At 41.6% G+C, this 21,079-nt stretch overlaps 1 protein-coding gene across 1 annotated transcript in view; it reads left to right on the forward strand.

Moving 5' to 3' along the window:
- Positions 1-1,105: 1,105 nt before the first annotated feature.
- SLC25A20 (solute carrier family 25 (carnitine/acylcarnitine translocase), member 20) overlaps positions 1,106-21,079 on the forward strand; it is a 38,706-nt gene continuing 18,732 nt past the window's right edge. The window contains exons 1-4 of the mRNA XM_006873626.1: positions 1,106-1,243; positions 10,458-10,550; positions 14,530-14,657; positions 18,690-18,780. Coding sequence (XP_006873688.1) covers positions 1,139-1,243; positions 10,458-10,550; positions 14,530-14,657; positions 18,690-18,780 — 417 coding nt within the window. The 5' untranslated portion in view covers positions 1,106-1,138. The remainder of the gene's footprint in view (positions 1,244-10,457; positions 10,551-14,529; positions 14,658-18,689; positions 18,781-21,079) is intronic.

The following is a 21,079-nucleotide window of genomic DNA, read 5'->3' on the forward strand; positions in this document are numbered from 1 at the left end:
CCCATTTTGGGTAGCCAATGTCCAAGTTGCCCATCCCTGTCTACTCTGTGTGTGGAGGGGGTGGGAGTGATCTTCGCTGTAAGAATTTGTTCCCTCTTTTGACCTACTGCTTCCATAGGTGTAGGTCAAGTTCATCAAATTGTTACCAGATTACTTTTTTTTTCCTCTTCTTTCTTCTTCTAGTTGATCTCTGATCATCCAGTCATAGAAGCCAGGTCAAGTGGGTATTATCTGCAAGTGTGGGTGTTCTTGTGCATATGCCCTCTCTTTTTATCAACTGAATGCTTCACTCTCCATATTGTCGGGCTTAGCTCGCCACTTCATCGTTGTTTTTCCCTCACTTCTCCTTATGGGTGATGAGCATCGTCACCCATCAGAGCGTGTATTCCCATTGAGTCTTAGTCTTGGAAGGGGAAAACAGTCTATTTTTACCCAGCAGTCAGAGGGATCATCCCTGTTAATTTATAAGCCACATATGCTCCCATTACTGTCTTTGTAGGAGTCAGGTGTGACGCTGCAGGATAAGCACTGACCTGCTAACTGTGAAGTCGGAGGTTCAAACCCACCAGTCACTCCTCAGAAACCGTCTCGACCCACTTAACAACAATAACAAATGAGTGGGAAACGACTCGACAGCACTAAACAACCTTTGTTAAAACTGTAAGTTCCACAAGGGCAGGAACCTATGCGGTATGCTTCAGGCTGTCTCCAACACCTGAAAGGTCGCCTGGCACACAGCAAGACAAAGTCTACCTCTGCATAGTAAGTGAATGAAGGGAAGGATGTCCAGAGGAGGAAACTAAGTCCGGACGACTTCCTGGAAGAGTAAGTCCAACAGCTGGGAACGCCAAGTCCCGCCCAGACTGCGTAACGGCCAGCCCCGCCTCTTGAGACCTCGCCCATAGGTGGGGGGGGGGGGCGGGGAGAAGGGGTGTGTGAAGCCGTAGCCGGAAGCAGCCCCGGGCGGAAGCCGGGCCGGGCTGTCAGAACCCTACTCCCGGCCTGCCTCGGGTCTGCGCCCCGCCCACTCGAAAGTGGGTGAAAGGTCGACTTTGCTGGTGCTAAGGCTAGGGCGACGCGACAGAGCGAAGCGAGCAGGAGATAGACAGACAGACTGACTGGCGGACTAGGGCTGACCATGACGGACCAGCCGAAGCCCATTAGTCCCATCAAGAACTTGCTGGCGGGCGGCTTCGGCGGCATGTGCCTGGTGTTCGTGGGGCATCCACTGGACACGGTCAAGGTGCGGGACTGCGGGGGACGGATTGAGGGGAAAGTGCCCCAGGGGGGCTGCGCTAGGCGCAGACCGGAACTGAAGGGGTTCCCTGGAAAGTGTCCAGAAGTCGAGGGAACCTCTCCGCTTTTGTAATGAGGCGGAATCTAGCTCGCTCCCCAAAGAGCCCGGTGAATAACTTTTAACTGCCCACCATGAGGTCCCATTGAAAGGTCTCTGTTCGACCTCCTCTCTTGACCTTGCGCCACGTTTTTGGGGATAAGAAAGAAAAAGCGTCTCCCCAAAGCATTGATTTCAGCCCAAATTATAATTATCATCAAGGTAGAACCAGATCTCCTATAAAGCCTGCCTTACTTAGGAAGAGAGCTAAAGACACAGGCACTATTCTGGAGATGCCTTTGACACACTTCTCTGGAGCCCAAAATGCCCTGCTACTATCTCCTTCCCATCTTTCTCGCCCCAGGGAGTAATCTGGTCACCTTCAACCTGTCACCCCATGGCAGATTGAGTTGCCTCCTGGGCAGAGATGTCCCTTTGTTCGGTGATGCTGTCTGCCAGAACTGAGCCTTTTCCAAGGAAGCAGATGTGTGACTTTACCCAGGACCCTCACACTTCCAGAGCCTTAGTCAAATTTATGTTCTGGGAGGCAGGAAACTCATCAAGGAGTGTTCCCTGGTCTTCACATGAGTGCCTCAGCTCTTCCCTGTGTAACACCTTTAGCAAGGCCTTAAATGCTAAAACCACATGGTTTAGATTTTGGTCTCTAGCAAGACCTTGCTAAAGGTGTTGTGCAGGGAAGTTTTCAGTCTAATAGTTCTGTACACAGACTTGGAGAAAATTGGCAAGTCATTAGGAAGATACATGAGTCTTACAGGGTTGGAGGAGGGTTTAGGGGTCTTGTTAGCATGTTGGATCAACTTTCCTACACAGGGAAACAGCTATGAGATGTTTTCTCATGTCAGGCATGGTCAGCAGGTTCTTTGCTGCCTTTCTATAGATGAGGAGCTGCCCCAAAGTAGAGTTAGTACTGGGGTGATTCTAGAGTCAAATGTGGATTAAAGCAGCCAGGCTGGTCATGTTGAACATGAAATCAGACATTAATTTATTTCAGCTGATGGTAAACGCTATGTGTGCTATTGTTGTCAAGTGTTATCGAGTCAGTTTCTACTTCATAGCAACTCTGGGTATGGTTTCTGAGGAGCAGCTAATGGGTTTGAACCACTAACTTTAAGGTTAGCAGTCCAATGTTTGCCCTACAGCACCATACTAGATTCCTGATCCATGTAGGCAGAGATCTTATTCCAGGTGCTTAAAGCAAAATTTTGTTTTTGTAGTTGTTGAGAATATGTACAGAAAAACATTTACCAGTTCAGTGGTTTCTGCTTGTATAATTCAGTGACATTGATTATATTCTTGAGTTGGTAATCACTTTTGCCCTCCTTTTCTGAGTTGTTTGTTTCAGACATTTTCATTTAGGAAGTTGTTCTTGTTCTGTGCCATCAGGTCAGTACTGGCTCATAGCCATCCTATGCACAACAGAATGAAACACTGCCTGATCCTGGGCCAACCTCACAATTGTTGCTATGCCTAAGCGCATTGCTACTGCCACTGCACCACTCCATCTCATTGGGGATCTTCATCCACTTTACCAAGCATGATATCCTTCTCTATTGACTTGTCCCTCCTGATAAAATGTGCAAAGTATGAGGGATGAAATCTGGCCATCTTGGCTTCCAAGGACCACTCTGACTGTCCTTCTTCCAACACAGATCTGTTTGTTCTTTTGACAGTCCATAGTACTTTCAATATTCTCCTCCAACACCATAATGCAAATGCATCAATTCTTCTATGGACCTCCTTATTCACGGTCCAACTTTCTCATGCATGTGAGGTTATTGAAAATACCATGCCTTGGACCAGGAGCACCTTAGTCCTCAAACTGACAGCTTTGCTCTTGAACACTTTAAAGAGGTCTTGTGAAACACAATATGTCCTTTGATATCTTGACTGTTGCTTCCGTGAGTTTTGATGGTTGATCCCAGCAAAATGAAGTCCTTGACAACTTCAATCTTTTCTCCATTTATATGGATGTTGTATATTGGTCCAGTGGTGAGGACTTTTATTTTCTTTACATTAACATGCAACCCATACCAAAGGCTGTGGTCTTTGATCTTCATTCAGCAAGCAAGGATGCATCATTTGCATATTACAGGTTGTTACTGAGTCTTCATCCAATCCTGATGCCACATTTTTCTTCATGTAATCTAGGTTCTCAGATTGTTTGCTCAGTATACAGATTGAATAAATATGGTGAAACAGTACAACCCTGGCACATACTTTTCATAATCTTAAACCATTGGGTGTTCCCTTGTTCTGTTTTAACATCTGCTTGTTGGTCTATGTACATGTTCTTCATGAGCACAATGAAGTGTTCTGTAATACTCAGCATAGTGGTTATGAATCAGGCTGCTAACCTCAAGGTTGGCAGTTCGAAACTACCAGCTGTTCCGTGGGAGAAAGATAAGGCTTTCTGCTCTCGGAAAGATTTGCAGCCTTGGAAACCCTGTGCAGGGTGACTGTGAGTTAGGACCGACTCTACGGTGCTTAACAACAATAATACTCATACATCTCAATGTTTGTCCATAGCTTGTCATGATCTACACAATCAAAAACTTTTTGTAGTCAGTAGAGCACAGGAAAACATCTTTTTGGTATTCTCTGCTTTCGACCAAGATCCATCTGATATCAGCAATGAGAGCCTTTGTTCTACGTCCTCTTCTGAATCAGCTTGAACCTCTGGAAGTTCTCTGTCAGTGTATGTTTGCAGACATTTTTGTATTACCTTTAGTAAAACTTTACTCATGTGGGATATCAATGATATTGTGCTATGATTTCTGCATTTCATTGGATCACCTCTCTTTGGAATGGACACAAATACGGATCTCTTCCAATCTGTTGGCTAGGTAGTTGTCTTCCAAATTTCTTGGCATGGTTGAATGGGTAAGTGCCTCCAGTGCCACATCAAGTTTGTTGAAAGATTTCAAGTTGCATTTCATCTATTCCCAGTGCATTGTTTTTTTGCCAGTGACTTCAGTCCATCTTGGACTTTTTCCTTTAGGATCATTGACTCTTGATCATATGCTACCTCTTGAAATAGTTGAACATTGGCCATGTGTTTTTGGTACAGTGACTCCATGTATTCTTTCCATTTTATTTTGATGCTTTCTATATCATTCAGTATTTTGCCCATTGAATCCTACATTACCACCAAGTCAAGGTTTGAATTTTTTCTTCAGTTCCCTCAGCTTGAGAATTGCTGAGCGTGTTCTTCCCTTTTCGTTTTCTAATTCCTGGCCTTTGCACATTTTGTTATAATATTTAACTTTGTCTTCTCGAGCTGACCTTTGAAATTTTCTGTTCAGCTCTTGTACCTCCTCATTTCTGTATACTGGAGAGAAAGTTTCAGAATCTCTTCTGACATCCATTTTGGTCTTTTCCTTCTTTCTTGTCTTCTTAATGACCTTTTGCTTTCTTCCTATATGATGTTCTTGATGTCATCCCACAACTCTTGTAGTCTTCGGGCTTTAATGTCTAATGTATCAAATCTGTTCTTCAGATGATCTCAAAATTCAGATGGGATATATGCAAGGTCATATTTTGGTTCTTGTGGACTTGTTTTCATTTTCTTCAGCTGTAGCCTGAATTTGCATATGACCAATTGATGGTCTGTTCCACAGTCTGCCCCTGACCTTGTTTTGGTTGATGATATGGAGCTTTTCCACCATGTCTTGCCACAGATGTAGCCAGTTTGATTTCTGTATATTCCATTTGGTGAAGTCCATGCATATTGTCTTTTATGTTGTTTAAAAATGGTATTTGCAATGAAGAAGTCATTGGCCTTGCAAAATCCTGTCGTGATCTCTGAAATCATATCGATCACCAAGGACAAGTTTTCCAATAACTGATCCTTTCTCTTTTATTCCAACCTTTGCATTCCAATAGACAGTAACTATCAATACATCTTGATTGCATGTTTGATCCATTTCAGATTGAAGAAGTTGGTAGAATTGTTCAGTTTCATCATCACTAGCTTTAGTGGTTGGTGCATGAATTTGAGTAATAGTGGTATTAACTGGTCTTCCTTGTAGGTGTGTGGAGATTGTCCTATCATAGTACTTCTTTTTGATGATGAATGTGACACCATTCCTCTTCAATTTGTCATTCCTGGCATAATAAACCATGTGATTGTCAGTTTTACATGGCCAATACCTTGTTTCAGCTCACTAATGCCTAGAATACTGATGTTTATGTGTTCCATTTCATTTTTGACTATTTCCAATTTTCCTAGATTCATACTTCATATATTTCATGTTTATTATTAATGGATGTTTACAGCTGTGTCTCTTCATTTTGAGTTGTGCCCCATCAGCAAATGAAGGTCTCGAGGGCTTTAGTCCATTCATGTCATCAGGTTCAACTCTACTTTCAAAAGGCAGCTCTTTCCCAGTCGCATTTTGAGTGCCTTCCAACCTGAGGATCTTATCTTCTGGCACTATATCTGACAATATTCTGGTGCTCTTCATCATGTTTCAGTATTCAGTAATCTGGTATTGACATGTTACACTGATTTCATAAGGCTTTCAGTGACTAAATACTAGGAAGTAGTCTCTTTTTCCTAGTTTGTCTTTGTCTGGAAGCTCATCTAAAACCTGTCTGCCATGGGTGACCCTGTTGTTAAGTTGGTAAGTGCATTCGAGTCGATTCCGACCTTTAGCAACCCTGTATAGGGTTTCCAAGGAGCAGCTGGTGAGCTTGAACCGCCGACCTTGCAGTTCAAATGGCTTTGTAGTCTGGTGCATTAACCTACAATGCCATACCAGGGTGACCTACTGGTATTTAAAATACCCATGGCATACCTTCCAGAATCACAGCAATACACAATCCACCACAGTATGCAGACTGACAGATGATTGGTGGTATCTAGGAAGAGATCTTGTTAATTCCAGATATTTTAGTTTGGGGAATTCTCTTTAAAGAAAAATAAAATCTTTATTTGCCTTAATGGATAAACAAAATTTGGTGTATCCATAAAATAGAATATTATTCATTAATAAAAAGAAATGAAGAACCGATACATTCTGCAATATGGATAGTCTTAAAAGCTTTATGCTAAATGAAGGACGTCAGGTGCAAAAGACCCCAATTGTAAGATTTCATTTAATGAAATGTCTAAAATTGGCAAATCCATAGAGACAGAAAGTAGATTAGTGATTGTCGTTGCTGAAAGGCAGGAGGAATGCAGAGTGGTTACTAAATACATTTCTAAATTGTAATGATGTAATTTAATTCTAAATTGTAATGATGGTTGCACTACTCTGTCGAGTATATTAAAAACAATGGAATTGTACACTTTAACTTGGATTAATTGTATGGTATGTGAAAAAAGAGTCCTGGGGTGGTACTGTAGGATAAGCACTGGACTGGTAACCACAAGGTTGGCAGTTCAAACACATCAGTTACTCTTGGAAACCCTATACAAGGTCATTATGAGTTGGACCTGACTCTATGGCATACAACATGTGAAAGGAAAAAAAAAAAAATGTTGGCCCTGCACTCATTTGAAGGATTGGCTTCCAAGTGTATCACTCACATGCTGACAGTTTGGTATTGGCTGTTGTCAGGAGGGCTCATTTCATCCCAACATGGGTCTCTCTAGGCTGCCTGAGTGCCCTACATCATGGTGGGTGACTTTCCCCAGAGCAAAAATTCTATAAAGAGAGCCAGGAAAGGCTGCCCTTCTTATCGCTTAGTCTCAGAAGCTGTGTAGCATCAATTCCACCACATTCTATTAGTTAGAAGTAAGTTACTGATACTGATCTACATTCAAAGGTAGGGAATTAGGATTCTTTTCTCGTCTTTTGAAGGATGAGAGTGTCAAGATGTTGGTAAACTGAGCTGAAAACTACTACACTAGGTAAGAGTCCTGGTGTGGCGCTGTGGGCTAATGCGTCAGACTGCAAAGTCGTTTGAATTGCCAGGTCGATGGTTTAAGCTCACCAGCTACTCTTTGGAAACCCTATACAGGGTTGCTATGGGTCGGAATTGACTCGATGGCACTTAACAACAACTTGCCCTAGCATAGTGATTCAGAAAGTGAGAGGAAGAAATGAGGATTATGGGAACCTCTTGACAGGACCACACCAAGGAAGAGCAACTGGAAATAGGTGATGCTAGGGTTCGAATTCCACATAGACTAGGAAAATTTCTGTGATACAAATAGGGTATACATTGTTGTTGTCATGTGCTATCGAGTCGGTTCCGACCCATAGCGACCCTGTATAGGGTTTCCGAGGGTGTAAATCTTTACGGGAGTAGAAAGCCTTATCTTTCTCCCGTGGAGCAGCTGGTAGTTTCGAACCGCTGACCTTAAGGTTCACGGCCCGATTCGTAACCACTACGCTACCAGAGCTCCTTATAGGGTATACATAAGGAGGGTAAAATTCTGGAGACTTTTTGAGGCAAACTGGAAACTTTGAATCGAAGAGCTTTTGGAAATGTAGACATAAAGTTGGTGGGGATGGAAGGTCTGGTAATGGCTGAGTAAGAGTCATCACTTAGAAAAAAGTTACAGCCCTGGATTGGACCAGAGAAGTAGGGTATTAAACCTTGGGGAATGCCTAGGGCAAAATGAAGACAAAAGAAGGAACACTGAAAAGGGAGATTTGAAGAGAGACAGTTTGAAGCATTAAATACACCAAAAAATCAAAAATGGTAAGGACAGAGAAAAGTAGGATGAAATCTTCCTCACCCCAAAATACTTTCGTAGAACACTGTACTTAACCACAAGGATCCCAGCTTGCACGCTGGGTTAAACATTGGACAACTAACTGCAAGGTCAGTGGTTCAAACCCACCAGCCACTCTCTTGTAGAAAAGTAAGACTTTCTGCTCCTGTAAAGATTTACAGTCTTGGAAACCATATGGAGCAGTTCTCCTCTGTCCTGTTGTTATTGTTAAGTGCTGTCGAGTCAGTTCTAACTCATAATGACTTTGTCTAGGGTTTCCAAGTAGCTGCTGGGGGGTTTGAACCACCGACCTTGCAGTTCAAACCTACTTGTGGCCCAGTGCTTTATCCTGCAACACTACACCAGGACTCCCTCCTCTGTCCTGAGGGTCGCTATTGGTCAGAATCGACTCACTTGGCCATAGGTTTAGATCCTAAACATGTCACTAGAAATAAGTGGGATGGTGGCTGAGAGCTTGAACTTTGACATCAGTCTGGTTTGGCCTGAGCCCACCTTCTCAGTTATTGGAGTCACTAAGCCCACTCTTGTCTGTAAACTTGGAATATCTATTCCATTGGGTCACTGTAGGATTTATTAACTGAAAAATAAAATAGTGAAGGTAGTGGGTAAAAAAAAATAAGAGGAACTGCTCCTCAGTACCTTTCACAATATTTATTTAATCTATATGCTGAGTGCAAAAAATTATCCAAACCCTACCTCTGTGATACTGACTACTCAACTAGGTTCAATAGTCCATTGCAGTTGCCACACAGAACTCAGACATGTTCACAGTTATGGGGTTTAGTAAGAAACTTAACAGGTTACAGGACCAGAAAATGCACAGCACACAGTTCTGTCAATCAGGGCAGCTTCTCCTCAGTCATGCCGACAGGCAGAATTCTCTGCCTGGGTAATGTTAACAAAGCTGCTATAGGCTACTGAGTGTCCACAGGACACACTACTCCACAATAAGTCTGAAGACACTTGGCTCTAATAGCTCCATGGGTCAGCAAACCTAGCTCTCCCACTTAAGTGCCTGTAGGCACCCTACTTTACAAACAAGCCTCCTGGCCAAAGTCATTCAAGTTTACTTGCTCCATAGGGTGAAAATCCCATTGCTCTGTCTTGTGCTCTGGTTCTTGGTTCTGCTACTGCTGCTCCTCTGCCACTCCTCTGGTGCCACTGCTCTCTGTTCCTGGGTTGAGGATTCAATGCAAGGGATCTCAGGTCCAAAGAGGGACATGCTCTATTCCTGGCTCTTCTTCTTTAATGGTAGTAAGACTCCCCTTCTGCTTCTGAGATGGTTTACCTTGTTTGTATACTAGAAATACATTTGTTAACTTCGTTTAGTTTCTACAGCTGAATCATGTCATCCTATTATTATTTTCTTCTATCTTCTCTTACCTGGTCTAGACCCACAGAGTGGAAACTTTGTTTGGTGGGAATTAGACTTCCACCAGAAGAGACATTAGATAATTCACTGTACCACACTGAGCAACTAATCCATGACATTAGATTATATGAAGAAGAATGTAGTACCAGGATTAGTGGAAGACTCATTAACAATCTGCAATATGTAGATGACACAGCCTTGCTTGTTAGAAGTGAAGAGGACATGAAATACTTACTAATGAAGATTAAAGCCTACAGCCTTCAATGTGGATTGTACATCCATGTAAAGAAAACAAAAATGCTCACAACTGGACCAGTAAATAACATCTTGATAAGTGGAGAAAAGATTGAAGTTATCAAAGACTTCGTTTTCCTTGGATCCACAATAAAGGGCCATTCATATAAGCAGGTGTCAAGAAATGAAATAATGTAATGCATTGGGCAAATCTGTGGCAAAATACCTCTATAGAGGGTTAAAGAGCAGAGATCTCACTTAGAGAACTAAGGTGCACCTGACCCAAGTTATGCTATTTTCAGTTGCCTCATATGCATGAGAAAGTTGGACAGTGAATAAGGAAGACTTGATGCATTTGTATTATGGTGTTGAAGAAGAATATTGAAAATACCATTTTTTCACTGCAAGAAGAACAGAAAAATCTGTCTTGGAAGAAGTTTAGACAGAATGCTCCTTAGAAGTAAGGATGGTGTGACTTAGTTGCTCATATTTTGGACATATTATCTATCAGGAGGGACTAATGTTTTGTTCTGTTGTGCATAGGGTTGGTATGAGTTGCAAACGACTCGATGGCACCTAACAACAACAGCCTCTTAAACTCTAAAAACTAATAGCTTTTAAGTGTAGGATTCGAGTAAATTGGAGGAAAGAGAAGTCGGGACCTGGCAGGTTAAGTAGATGCTGAAGACATGGGCATCTCAGGTACAGATTTTCCTGTTCATATTTTGGCACAGTTGGGTCATTGCTGCTGATAGGAAGTTCTGAAACTGGAAGGTTTTTAAAATAAATTTAATTTTAATTTCTGGTTTCAGGTCCGACTGCAGACACAGCCCCCAAGTTTACCTGGACAGCCTCCCATGTACTCTGGGACCTTTGACTGTTTCCGGAAGACTCTTGTTAAAGAGGTATGGTGTCTTGATGTTGTGCATTCTCTCACTCAGAGGGACATACTCACAGGGTTTGGTTTGCTGCTCACCCAGGTGGGTAGGGCGACTTCACAGTTCGCTGGAAGTCTAACCCATGTTTGTACCATACCAGGAGCTCCTTCTGTTGTGTCTGCTCTGAAGTCTTAGATAATGTCAGCTGTTTTTGTGTGTGTTTTTAGCTTTTTTTTTTTTTCCCTGTTTTAATGGTTTCTTATCTTTTGTTGTTATTGAGAACAGCAGCAGAACTTATATTCAACAAGCTCTGTATGTATAATTCAGTGACATTGACTACATTCTTTAAGTTATTTAACTTAAATAATTCAGAATAATTCTGAATTATTCTGCTTTCATGAGCATAAACTCACTGCCACCTAAGTTTCCTGTCTAGTCTTTTGAGTTGCATTGTTAATTTGATCCCTTATAGATAGTTTAAGGAGCTCTGGTAGCGTAGTGGTTACGAATCGGGCTGCGAACCTTAAGGTCAGCGGTTTGAAACTACCAGCCGCTCCGCGGGAGAAAGATGAGGCTTTCTACTCCCGTAAAGATTTACACCCTCGGAAACCCTGCACAGGGTAGCTATGGGTCGGACCCGACTCGATGGCACTTAACAACAACAACAACAAAATAGATAGTTTAGGAGTCCTGGTGTGGTGCTGTGGGCTAATGTGCTAGACTGCAAAGTCGATTTGAACCTCAAGATCAGTGGTTCAAGCTCACCAGCTGCTCCTCAGAAACCCTATACAGGGTCGAAGGCGCCTAGCAACAACAACAACAACACAGAGTTTAAGAGAACACAGTGCTCAACGAAGACTTCCTTTGTAATGCTAAGCTAATAGTTCCTATGAAGTAAAAATGGTTCTCTCTTTGGAAGGCAGAATTAAGACCACAGGAAATTAATGAGAAATAATTGGAGATATGAAATGGAAGAAAAATTTCAATCTGAATCCGACAATTTGCCAAAGGTCAGTGTCAGAAGCTCATGTGAAGTTTGGAGGAAAAGTCTTAGAAACACTGAATGAGGTTGACAGATTTTCCAAATCTATAAACAAGAGGACATTAAATCAGTTCAGGGTTACTAGATTACCTAATTTTCAGGTATTTTAAATTGTGAAAACAAAGAATTTAAAAAGAAATGATTAGTTATTAGTGATATTCATTATTCATATCATTGTTGTCATTGTTAAGTGTCATCAAGTTGGTCCTGATCCATAGAGACCCCTTATAGCCTCTAAAACTCTAAGAACTGTATAGGGTTTCTAAGGAGCGACTGGTGAGCTTGAACTGCTTACTTTGAGGTTCAAACCAACTTTGCAGTGCAGCGCATTAGCCCATAGCACCACACCAGAACTCCATTCACATTATTAACCTGTGTGTAAAAAGACCTTGTTAGGAAATTTTCTCTTCCTTTGCTTTCTAAAATATAACTCTCAAATGAATAAACACTCTAGTAAATATGTAGAATTTATTAAATGTATAGGAAGTGAGAGGCAGTATCACTCAGCCTTGAAGAAGGAAGAGGTGGTTCCCAGGGTTCCTGCAGGATTTATCTATGGAAGGAAGTTCTCAAGGTAGCTCCATGGGTGAGGCACTGCTGACGTTTCTTCTGTCAGGCACTCCTCCTTGCATGTGTAGTGTCTAGAACAGAGTCCATTCAGTGGCTGATGGCACCTCTAAGCTCTGGTCAGCTTAGCGTCCTCAGCCCTTACAGATAAGAGGCAATTTTTAATGCCTCTTGGTTGGCAAACATTATTGAACATTTGCCTGGGGGCTATGCAGTGTGCTAGATGCTGGGGACCTGGGGGAAAATTGCTTGTATAAACCCAACTGACTGCAGAATCAAACAGGAGTCCTTAGTTTTTGCATGTCCTGGTTTTGCTTTGCCCTACTGAGCTCTCTGCTTTCTGGAACAGCTCAGTAGTGTTGCATATTGCTGAATGGGCTGGCAGAGTGGAAGGAAGGCAGGACAAGTTGTCCCAGGCCTGGGCTTGGCCTACTCAGACCAAGTAGGGATCTGTGGGAGGTACTTTGGAAGGATTTTGTCACTAATTCTATATATCTTCCTGTGAACCTGCCCTGTCCCACTCATCCTTTCCTGTTTATTGTCTCTGTACTTTGTGCATGGTGAGGCTACCTGTAGCCTATAGCAGTATTAGACTTTTGCAGGATCCAGACAGGTACACTTGTAGCCCTTTGGTTTTGAGAAGCAGATGGTTGAGAACACCCAAGGTCTGCAGCCTACTAAAAGACTGGTAGCAAAGTAACAGTGTTCTTCTACCACTTCCCTCAATATCTAGAGGCACCTCCTTTCGCCTCTTTCGGTTATTTATGGTGCTTCTAGTTACCCATTTCTATGTAATATGCGCTTACCACCTACTTTATATACATTTTAAATGTGTATTGTTGTTAAGTGCTGTCAAGTTGATTTTGACTCAAAGTGACCTGTATAGGGTTTCCCAGGAGCAGCTGATGGGTTTGAACTGCCAACCTTGCAGTTCACAGTCTATAGTGCTGATCCTATAGCATCACACCATTAGCTACCCATTTATGGTAGATAATTTTAGCTCTACATTTTCTATACCCTCTCAAACCTGCCCGTATAACTTTATATCACACTTTGTAGTATAATCTTTTCATGATTATAACTTTGTATGTTTCCCCCCACTTTACCAATTAATGCACTATGATGTGATCTGCATTTCATTTCATGTACAGACTATTTTCCCCCTCTGGGGTTGAGTTAATAATTGTGCCATTGTTAATTTCTTCATTTTGGTTTTTTTTAGTCTGTTATCCTGTACCGTAACTACTCTATAGAATCCATCTTTACTGTTCTACTACCCAAACAGCTATAGCCTGTTGTTCTAATGTGGGTTGTTTTGCTCTGTTTTTGTTTGTTTCTCCTGGGAAGCATCCCTCCTGGAGTTCTCTGTGTTCCTGCTCTCATCTGGACCTGTTTCTTCTAGGCTCTTTGTGCCCAGTGTCATCTTGGCAAGCCCCTTCACCTCTCTTGGGGAGAACACCTAGTCTCCCGGCTCTGAGATCTTGCCTGTCCTTGTCTTACTACTTTGTTTAGTTGGGATGTCCATCTCTCTATCTTTTTGTCTAATTATTTATTGGGCTACCATATAGTTGCCTTCATTCATGTACTGGTTAAAATTGATATGCAGCTCTAATATTGTTTCTTTTTAATGAAAATTACACATCTGAGTACTTGGAAAATACATTAATTTCCTAACCACCTATAATTTAACCTCAAGGAAATCAGATTACCTTGTATCTAACCTATTTTGTAGCTTGCTTTTTTTCACTTATTAGACTCCTCCCTGGTTACAGTGTGATATTATGAATATGTAATAGTCTGCTTAGGAGTAGGAGCTCTGGTAGCGTAGTGGTTACAAATCGGATTGTGAACTGCAAGGTCAGCAGTTTGAAACTACCAGCTGTTGCGCAGAGAAAGATGAGGTTTTCTGCTCCCGTAAAGATTTACAGCCTCAAAAACCCTGTACAGGGTTGCTATGAGTCAGAACCGACTCCATGGCACATAACCAACCAACCAACCAATAGTCTGCTTATGGAATTCCCATAATTTATCTACTTTTGGGGAGTTTTAGGTTCATTCCAAAGCTTGGCACCTTATAAATGCTTACCACCATTTTTTGTACATGTCTGTATATTTCCTTAGAATAAATTTATAGATGAAGAATTTTAGGGTAAAAGGGTATATACATATTGCCTGATTGCTGTGTAGAATGGAGCCTATTTCCACATCCTCCAGCAATATAAAGAGGAACGTATTTCTGATAAACATAAACTTTTTTTCTTTTATATTTTGTAGCTCTCATTATTTGATGAACAGGTGAAGTAAGAAAGCTATTGGTTAGAAAATACACTGTTCCCTGTTGCCACTGAAACAGGGAAAGTGTCTGTAAGCGGCTCCTACTTCATTGGTTTCTTGCAGGGCATCACGGGACTATATCGAGGCATGGCCGCCCCCCTCATTGGCGTCACCCCAATGTTTGCTGTGTGCTTCTTTGGATATGGTTTGGGGAAGAGACTGCAACAGAAATCTCCAGAGGACGTGCTCAGGTGAGTACTGTGGGCTCAGATCACCCAGTTCTCTGTTCTACCTGATGTTGTGTCATGGGTAATGGGAAAGAACATTGGCAGACAGGGCTGTCCTATGCCCCTGATACAGGCTTCTGGGATCTCTGCAAGAGGGAGACTACCTCCCCAATTGTCATAATTTCTCCTGGGGATATTAATAATAATACCAACCCCATAGTGAGTTGAAGGTTGGAATGCTAAAATGTATATAGAATACTGTGAGGAGTACCTAGTGCTGCAGCAACCACAGCAAGAGCACTGTTGTTTTCTATCACCTGGCTGAGAAAAGAGATTCCAACTTCTTGGTTTTTTTTTTTTTTCTTAATGTTTTATTGTGAATTATGTGATAGTTTACATGGGAGAACATTAATTTTACTTTCATCCTATAGTATATCATTTCATTGCTATGGTTACAATCCCATCCATGCATCATCAACCATCCAAAGGGTATACACTACAAGCATGCCCCCCGATCATCAGCACCCAGCCCCTCTCTCTCTCTGTGTCTAAAGTCCCCACAGCTCCATCTCTCCACATCCAATTTCTTGTTTTGCTTTTATTTTATTATAACATTGTTACAATATGATTATAATTATTTCAGATACTAGTTTCTCTGTTAAAGTGAAATAAGTTAGTGTGTTTTAGTAAACTTTTGAGAAGTTGGATTTGAATGTTCAGAGCCAGCTGAGTTAGAATTACAGCTCAGAATTTACAAAATCATTGATGAAAACAGATAGCCTTCTCAAGATGTAGGGGAATTCTGAGAAACATCACATGACAAGTTGCCTTTAGTCTGAGCTGAGCAGGAGCTGTAGGCAGCACAGAACCCACAGTGGCTGACCAGGCTTGGGGTCCAGAAACTTGAGACAGGAAGGCCAGGTTGCCTTGTGGTTGTCTTCTTTTGCCACTTCAGGTCACAGCATACTGAGAGTCTAGGATGTAGATAGAGGTGTTTGTAACATGAAACTCTTTCTGGAGTCCTTCGGACCCTCTGGTTGTGCCCAGCTTCTATAAACAGACACAGGTGGCCCCAAATCTATATAAAGGATACTTTTGAAGCTGTGTTTACAGCTGGTAGTCCAAATGACCCATGGACACACTTCCTCACTGTGTGCCTGGCTTTTCAGCACATGTGCTGGCTCAGCTGCAACACAGCTGTGCATGAGGCCAGTACTTTGGCTGCTGGGCTGTGTTTCTTGCAGCCATATCAGCTCTCAGAGAAACACCCTTTCTGCCTAAGCAATGATGGAGATACTTAGGACCCTATCCCCATAATCCTGTCAGTCCATCACATTAACCTTCTTGCAGTAACTTTTGAAGGTGTTGTAGAAAGTCACACTAGCAGGGTGTTGACATGGGTGAGATAGAAGCCCAGAAGGGTCCAGCTCTCAAAGATACTTCCCTAGTGTGGGTTGGGTGCTGGTGGAAGAATGGACCAGGCAGTTGTAGAATGTCCACATGGTGCCATGTGTACACACAGAGAAAGAGACCCGTTTCAGAGGTAAGTCCTCTGAAGTTGGAAAGGTGCCCAGCTTAAGGTCTGGCCATCTGGGCAGTCTAGGAAGAATGGAGCATGTTGATTTCACAGGGGGGACGTTTAGTTGCCAAGTGGGCTCTTCTTGGGGATAGCAGTATGAAGTGAGACTGTGAAGGAGGCCATGAATGAAAGCAAGTTTCTTGGCTGTGTTAACAGCTTGTGTTTTGGGCTCGTGTACCTGGGATAGCCATGTGAGCCTGACTGGGGTGAGTGCATGGAAAATCAAGGATGTTGAGAGTGATGGTACCTTCCTGGAGGGAAGGGCCTACGGTAGATGACCCCTTACCCCATTTTGCATATGTTTCTCAGGACTTAAGTTCCTTGTTCAGTTGAACCAACCTGAAGACTCAGCCATTGGGGCTTAGTATCAGGAGGAACCTGACGCAGGCTTGCACGAAAAGTTTTCAGCAACATATGCTAAGTTGTGGAGACTGTTGAAATGTTGTTCGATGTAGTTTTGTGCCCCAGTCTCTCCAGACCCTGCTGGTATTGCTAATCCCCAAAAGATAAGCAAGTATCAGAAGTGGCACAGACAGCAGTGGGAGAGAGATGCTAAGAGGCCCAAACTCCTTGGAATACTCAGTGTGGCTTGGAATACTGTGGACCCAGAGTGAGGTCCTGTATTTCTGGTTATTGGGGGACAATTTTCTTCAGAGGGGGCTACAGAACCTATCATGCTACCTGGGTAACATTGTGGCTGCTGGGCCCAGAGGAGATTCTGTCTGGGCCCTTCTTTCAGAATATTCCTTTCAGCTGACTTGGCTGCCCCTTGGTCTATAGAGATGGCCACAGCCCCTTGTCCTGACTTTGAGGCTGCCCTGATTGAGACTTAGCTTAAAATATTCTCAGGTCCTTGGCTACTCAGAGGTAAGATTGGAGGGGAACTGGGGTTTACTGAGGTCCAGATAGTTTTTTCCTAACAACCCTGCATTTTCCATCTGTGGAAAGTTGAGGCTTAGAGAGACCTAGATTTTGTTCCTAGTCTTTGTGTTTGAAAGGCCCTGGATGGAATTTATACTCTAAAGCTTCTGCTGTGACTGAGACCACTTGAGTGTGCACCTCATGCAGGTGGGCCTCATGACCAGACTCGAATTGTGCTTGAAACTGAGTCTTCTGCCCTGGAAAACGTGATATCAGAATGTATCCACTGTGATGGTGGTGTGCCATTGAGTTGATTCCAACTCATAGCAATCTATATGACAAAGTAGAACGGCCCCATTGTTGTTGTTGTTCAGTGCCGTCGATTCATAGATTCATAGTGGCCCCGTATAGGGTTTCTGAGGAGCAACTGGTGTGTTTGAACTGTTGGCCTTGCAGCTCAAATTGACCTTGCAGTCCAGTGCATTATCCTGCAATATTATACCAAGACTCCCCATTGTTGTTGTTGTTGTTGTTATGTGCTGTTGAGCCAGTTCTGACCCATAGCAACCCTATTTAGGGTTTCTAAGGAGTGGCTGGTGAGCTTGAATTGATGACCTTGTGGTTCAAACTGACTGTGCAGTCCAGTGCATTAACCCCCAGCGCCACACCAGGACTCACATATGTGTGTGTATGTATGTGTATACATACACACACACACACACACACATATATGTTGTTGTTGTTAAGTGCTGTCTAGTTAATTCTGACCCATAGCGACCCTGTACAGGGTTTCCAAGGCTGTAAATCTATGGGAGCAGAAAGCCTCATCTTTCTCCCATAGAACAGCTGGTAGTTTCGAAGTGCTGATCTTAAGATTCGCAGCCCAATTCGTAACCAATAAGCACCAGAGCTCCTTTACCATATATATATATTTATACACACACACACACACACATATATATATATATAAAACGGTGTTGGTGGTGTGTTGTCTAGTCTGTGCTGACTCATAATGACCTGTACAGTATTTCTGAGGCTATAAATCTTTACAGGAACAGAAAGTGTCATCTTTCTCCCATGGAACAGCTGCAAGTTTTGAATTGCCAACCTTTAGGTTAGCAGTCTGATTCTTGTTAACCACTCCACTACCCATGGCGTTTCCTAAAGTGGAGGGTTAGTGAAAAAGAGGAAGTCCCTCCCCCAACAGAATGGATTGACACAGTGGCTGCAACAATGGGCTCAAACATAACAATTGTGAGGACATCATAGAGTCGATATAAGTCAGAACCAACTCGACAACACATAACAGCAACAACAACAAGGAATCTTTACAAGAGCTGATCACCAGGTTTTTTCTCCTGCTGAGTGGTGTGGTGGGTTTAAACTGCCAGCCTTTTGGCTATCAGTCAAGTGCTTAACCATTATAATACCAGAGGCCCTTTTAGCACATGACTTTTGTATGAAATCTGATTTGTGAGTGGGCTTCTGCCCCCTCTAAGTACTTACTTTTAATTGCAAAGCTATCTTTTTTAGCTGGGATTACCTCTATCTTAGGTAGTTAGTCACTGTCTTGTGTAGTCACAGGGCCTTGGCTGTGGCTTTTGTTTTTAATGCAGCTACCCCCAGCTATTTGCTGCTGGGATGTTATCTGGCGTGTTCACAACAGGAATCATGACCCCAGGAGAGCGGATCAAGTGCTTGTTACAGGTAAGGGTGTGTTCTGGGTGGAGGTGGCTAGCTTTTACCCTGTGGTTATTTATCCCCTGTCACCTTTTATGAGGACTTCAGGTCAGGTATGCAAAACCATTTCAAGTTTTTCAGTAACCTGGCAGCAGCCATAGTAAAATCAGGAATCAGGACAGTATAGCAGATCAACCAAATGTCATATGCCAGACCAGACTTACCTGCCTTTTTTAGCAGCCACTTCAGGAACCCTGAAAGGTAAGTGATATCTCTCTCATCAGGTGGAAAGGAGGTTGTTCCTGCCCTAAAGGTCAGTACCCTGAGAGTGGTTAGTGTTGTTTAGAGACTGAGTATATGAACCACTTGACTGCCTCATTTATCCGCTCTTACCCTACAGGAAGGAATGTTACTGTGTTTTTCTTCTAATGACTGAAGTAATTTATTATATAATTCTTGCTAAAAATTTTTAATAATGCAAATCAGAAAGAAAAGAAATAAATCACCCATGATTCAAGGTAACAACTGCTAAGCTTTATATGTGAATACTTCCTATCTTCTTGATAAACATACATATTAAGAAATGGTATCTTTTAAAATAAAATTGCAGTTCATACTGTAATAGTTTTATAAACAACTTTTCCATATGATATTTCATAATAGTTTTCTATGTAATTGTTTTTGTCATAATTTTTAATGGTTGTATCCTATTTTATTATGTGTCTTTATCACTTATCTGGTAACAAGATAAATTATGTACCATAGAGATCTTTGTAAATAAGTTTTTGCACATGTATCTGATTATTTTCTTAGGATAAATGTCTAGAGTTATTATTGCTATGTGTAGTATGTATCTTTTGAGGTTTTCAATTTGCACTACCAAGTGCCCCTCCTTTAAAGACCTGTTACTTCCATTACTGTCACTGTGGGCACAAAAATGTTCCCGCTTTCCAGTAGCCTTTACAGTATCTACTTTATAACCAGTCTGAGAGGTGAATTAAGTTTTCAGGCTTTTAATTATTGATCAGGTTAATTATTTTAATGAATTTTAAGCGTTTGTATTGTTTTTCTTTTTGAAGTACCTATTTGTGTCCTTTGCTCATTTTCTCTGTTACTTAAAAAATTGATTTGTAAAATGTTTACCTATATTAAGGTTATTTATTACTTATTACATATTGCTTATCTTTTTCATAGTTTACATTTGTCATTTAATTTTGTATGTATTACTTTTTCATTAAATTTTTATATTGAGATGATTTATATCCATATGCAGTTGTAAAAAATAATACAAAGGTAGAAAAAGAGAAATGAAGAAATCATATAGAGTGATCCCATGTATCTTTTTACCCAGTTTTTTCCAGTAGTAACATCTTGTGAAACTATAGTACAATATCAAAAGCAGGATGTTGTTGACATTAATATAGTCAAGATACAGAACATTTCCATCAGAACAAGGATCCCTCAGATAGCCTGTTTGTAGCCATATCCACTTCCTTCCTGTCCTCAGTCCTTCCTTAATCCATGGAAATTTCTAATCTGTATTCCAAAAATAACTTTGTCTTTCTAAGAGTGTTTGATAATGAAATCATATGTGGGGTTGGATTTTTAAATTTAGCATAATCTTTGGAGAGTCATTTGGATGGACTTTTTGGTGTGGCATTATGTATCAGCACTGGACTGTGAAACCACAAGGTGGGCAGTTGAAACCCACCAGCTGCTCCTCGAAAACCCTGTTCAGGGTCGTTATGAAATGGAACCGACTCCACAGCACTTAACAACAACATATATCAATAGTTCATTCCTTTTTTTTTGTTCAATATTATTCTATGAAAAGGATGTACCACAGTTTGGTTAACCATTTATCTGTTGAAGGACATCTGAGTTGTTTGCAGTTTTTGGCTATTAACAATGAAGATGCTGTAAAGATTGTAAAAATTTTGTGTGCTTGTTTTCTTCCTTTCAGTTTTCTTTCTTTTTCAGTACAGTGTATATACAAACCCACCAGCTTTTCCTCAGAACCTTATACAGGGTCACTGTGAGTCAGAACCGATTCAGCAGCACTTAATGACAACAACATATGTGTATATATGTATATTTATACATACATACAGATATACAAACACACACATCAAAAAGTTCATGTGAAAATGGAATGAAAAGATAATTGGAGAAACCATGCAGTCAAGAAGGCAATGGAATGTTGTTGTTGTTGATGTTGTTGTTAAGTTCAACAAACTGGTCTTTTGGGTATGTACTTAGAAATGAAATTGCTAGATCATATATTATAGCATTTTTGAGTGTATATAACTTTTTTAGTAATTATTTA

Source organism: Chrysochloris asiatica, unplaced genomic scaffold, assembly GCF_000296735.1.
Source record: "Chrysochloris asiatica unplaced genomic scaffold, ChrAsi1.0 scaffold00246, whole genome shotgun sequence".
Classification (NCBI taxonomy): Eukaryota; Metazoa; Chordata; class Mammalia; order Afrosoricida; family Chrysochloridae; genus Chrysochloris; species Chrysochloris asiatica.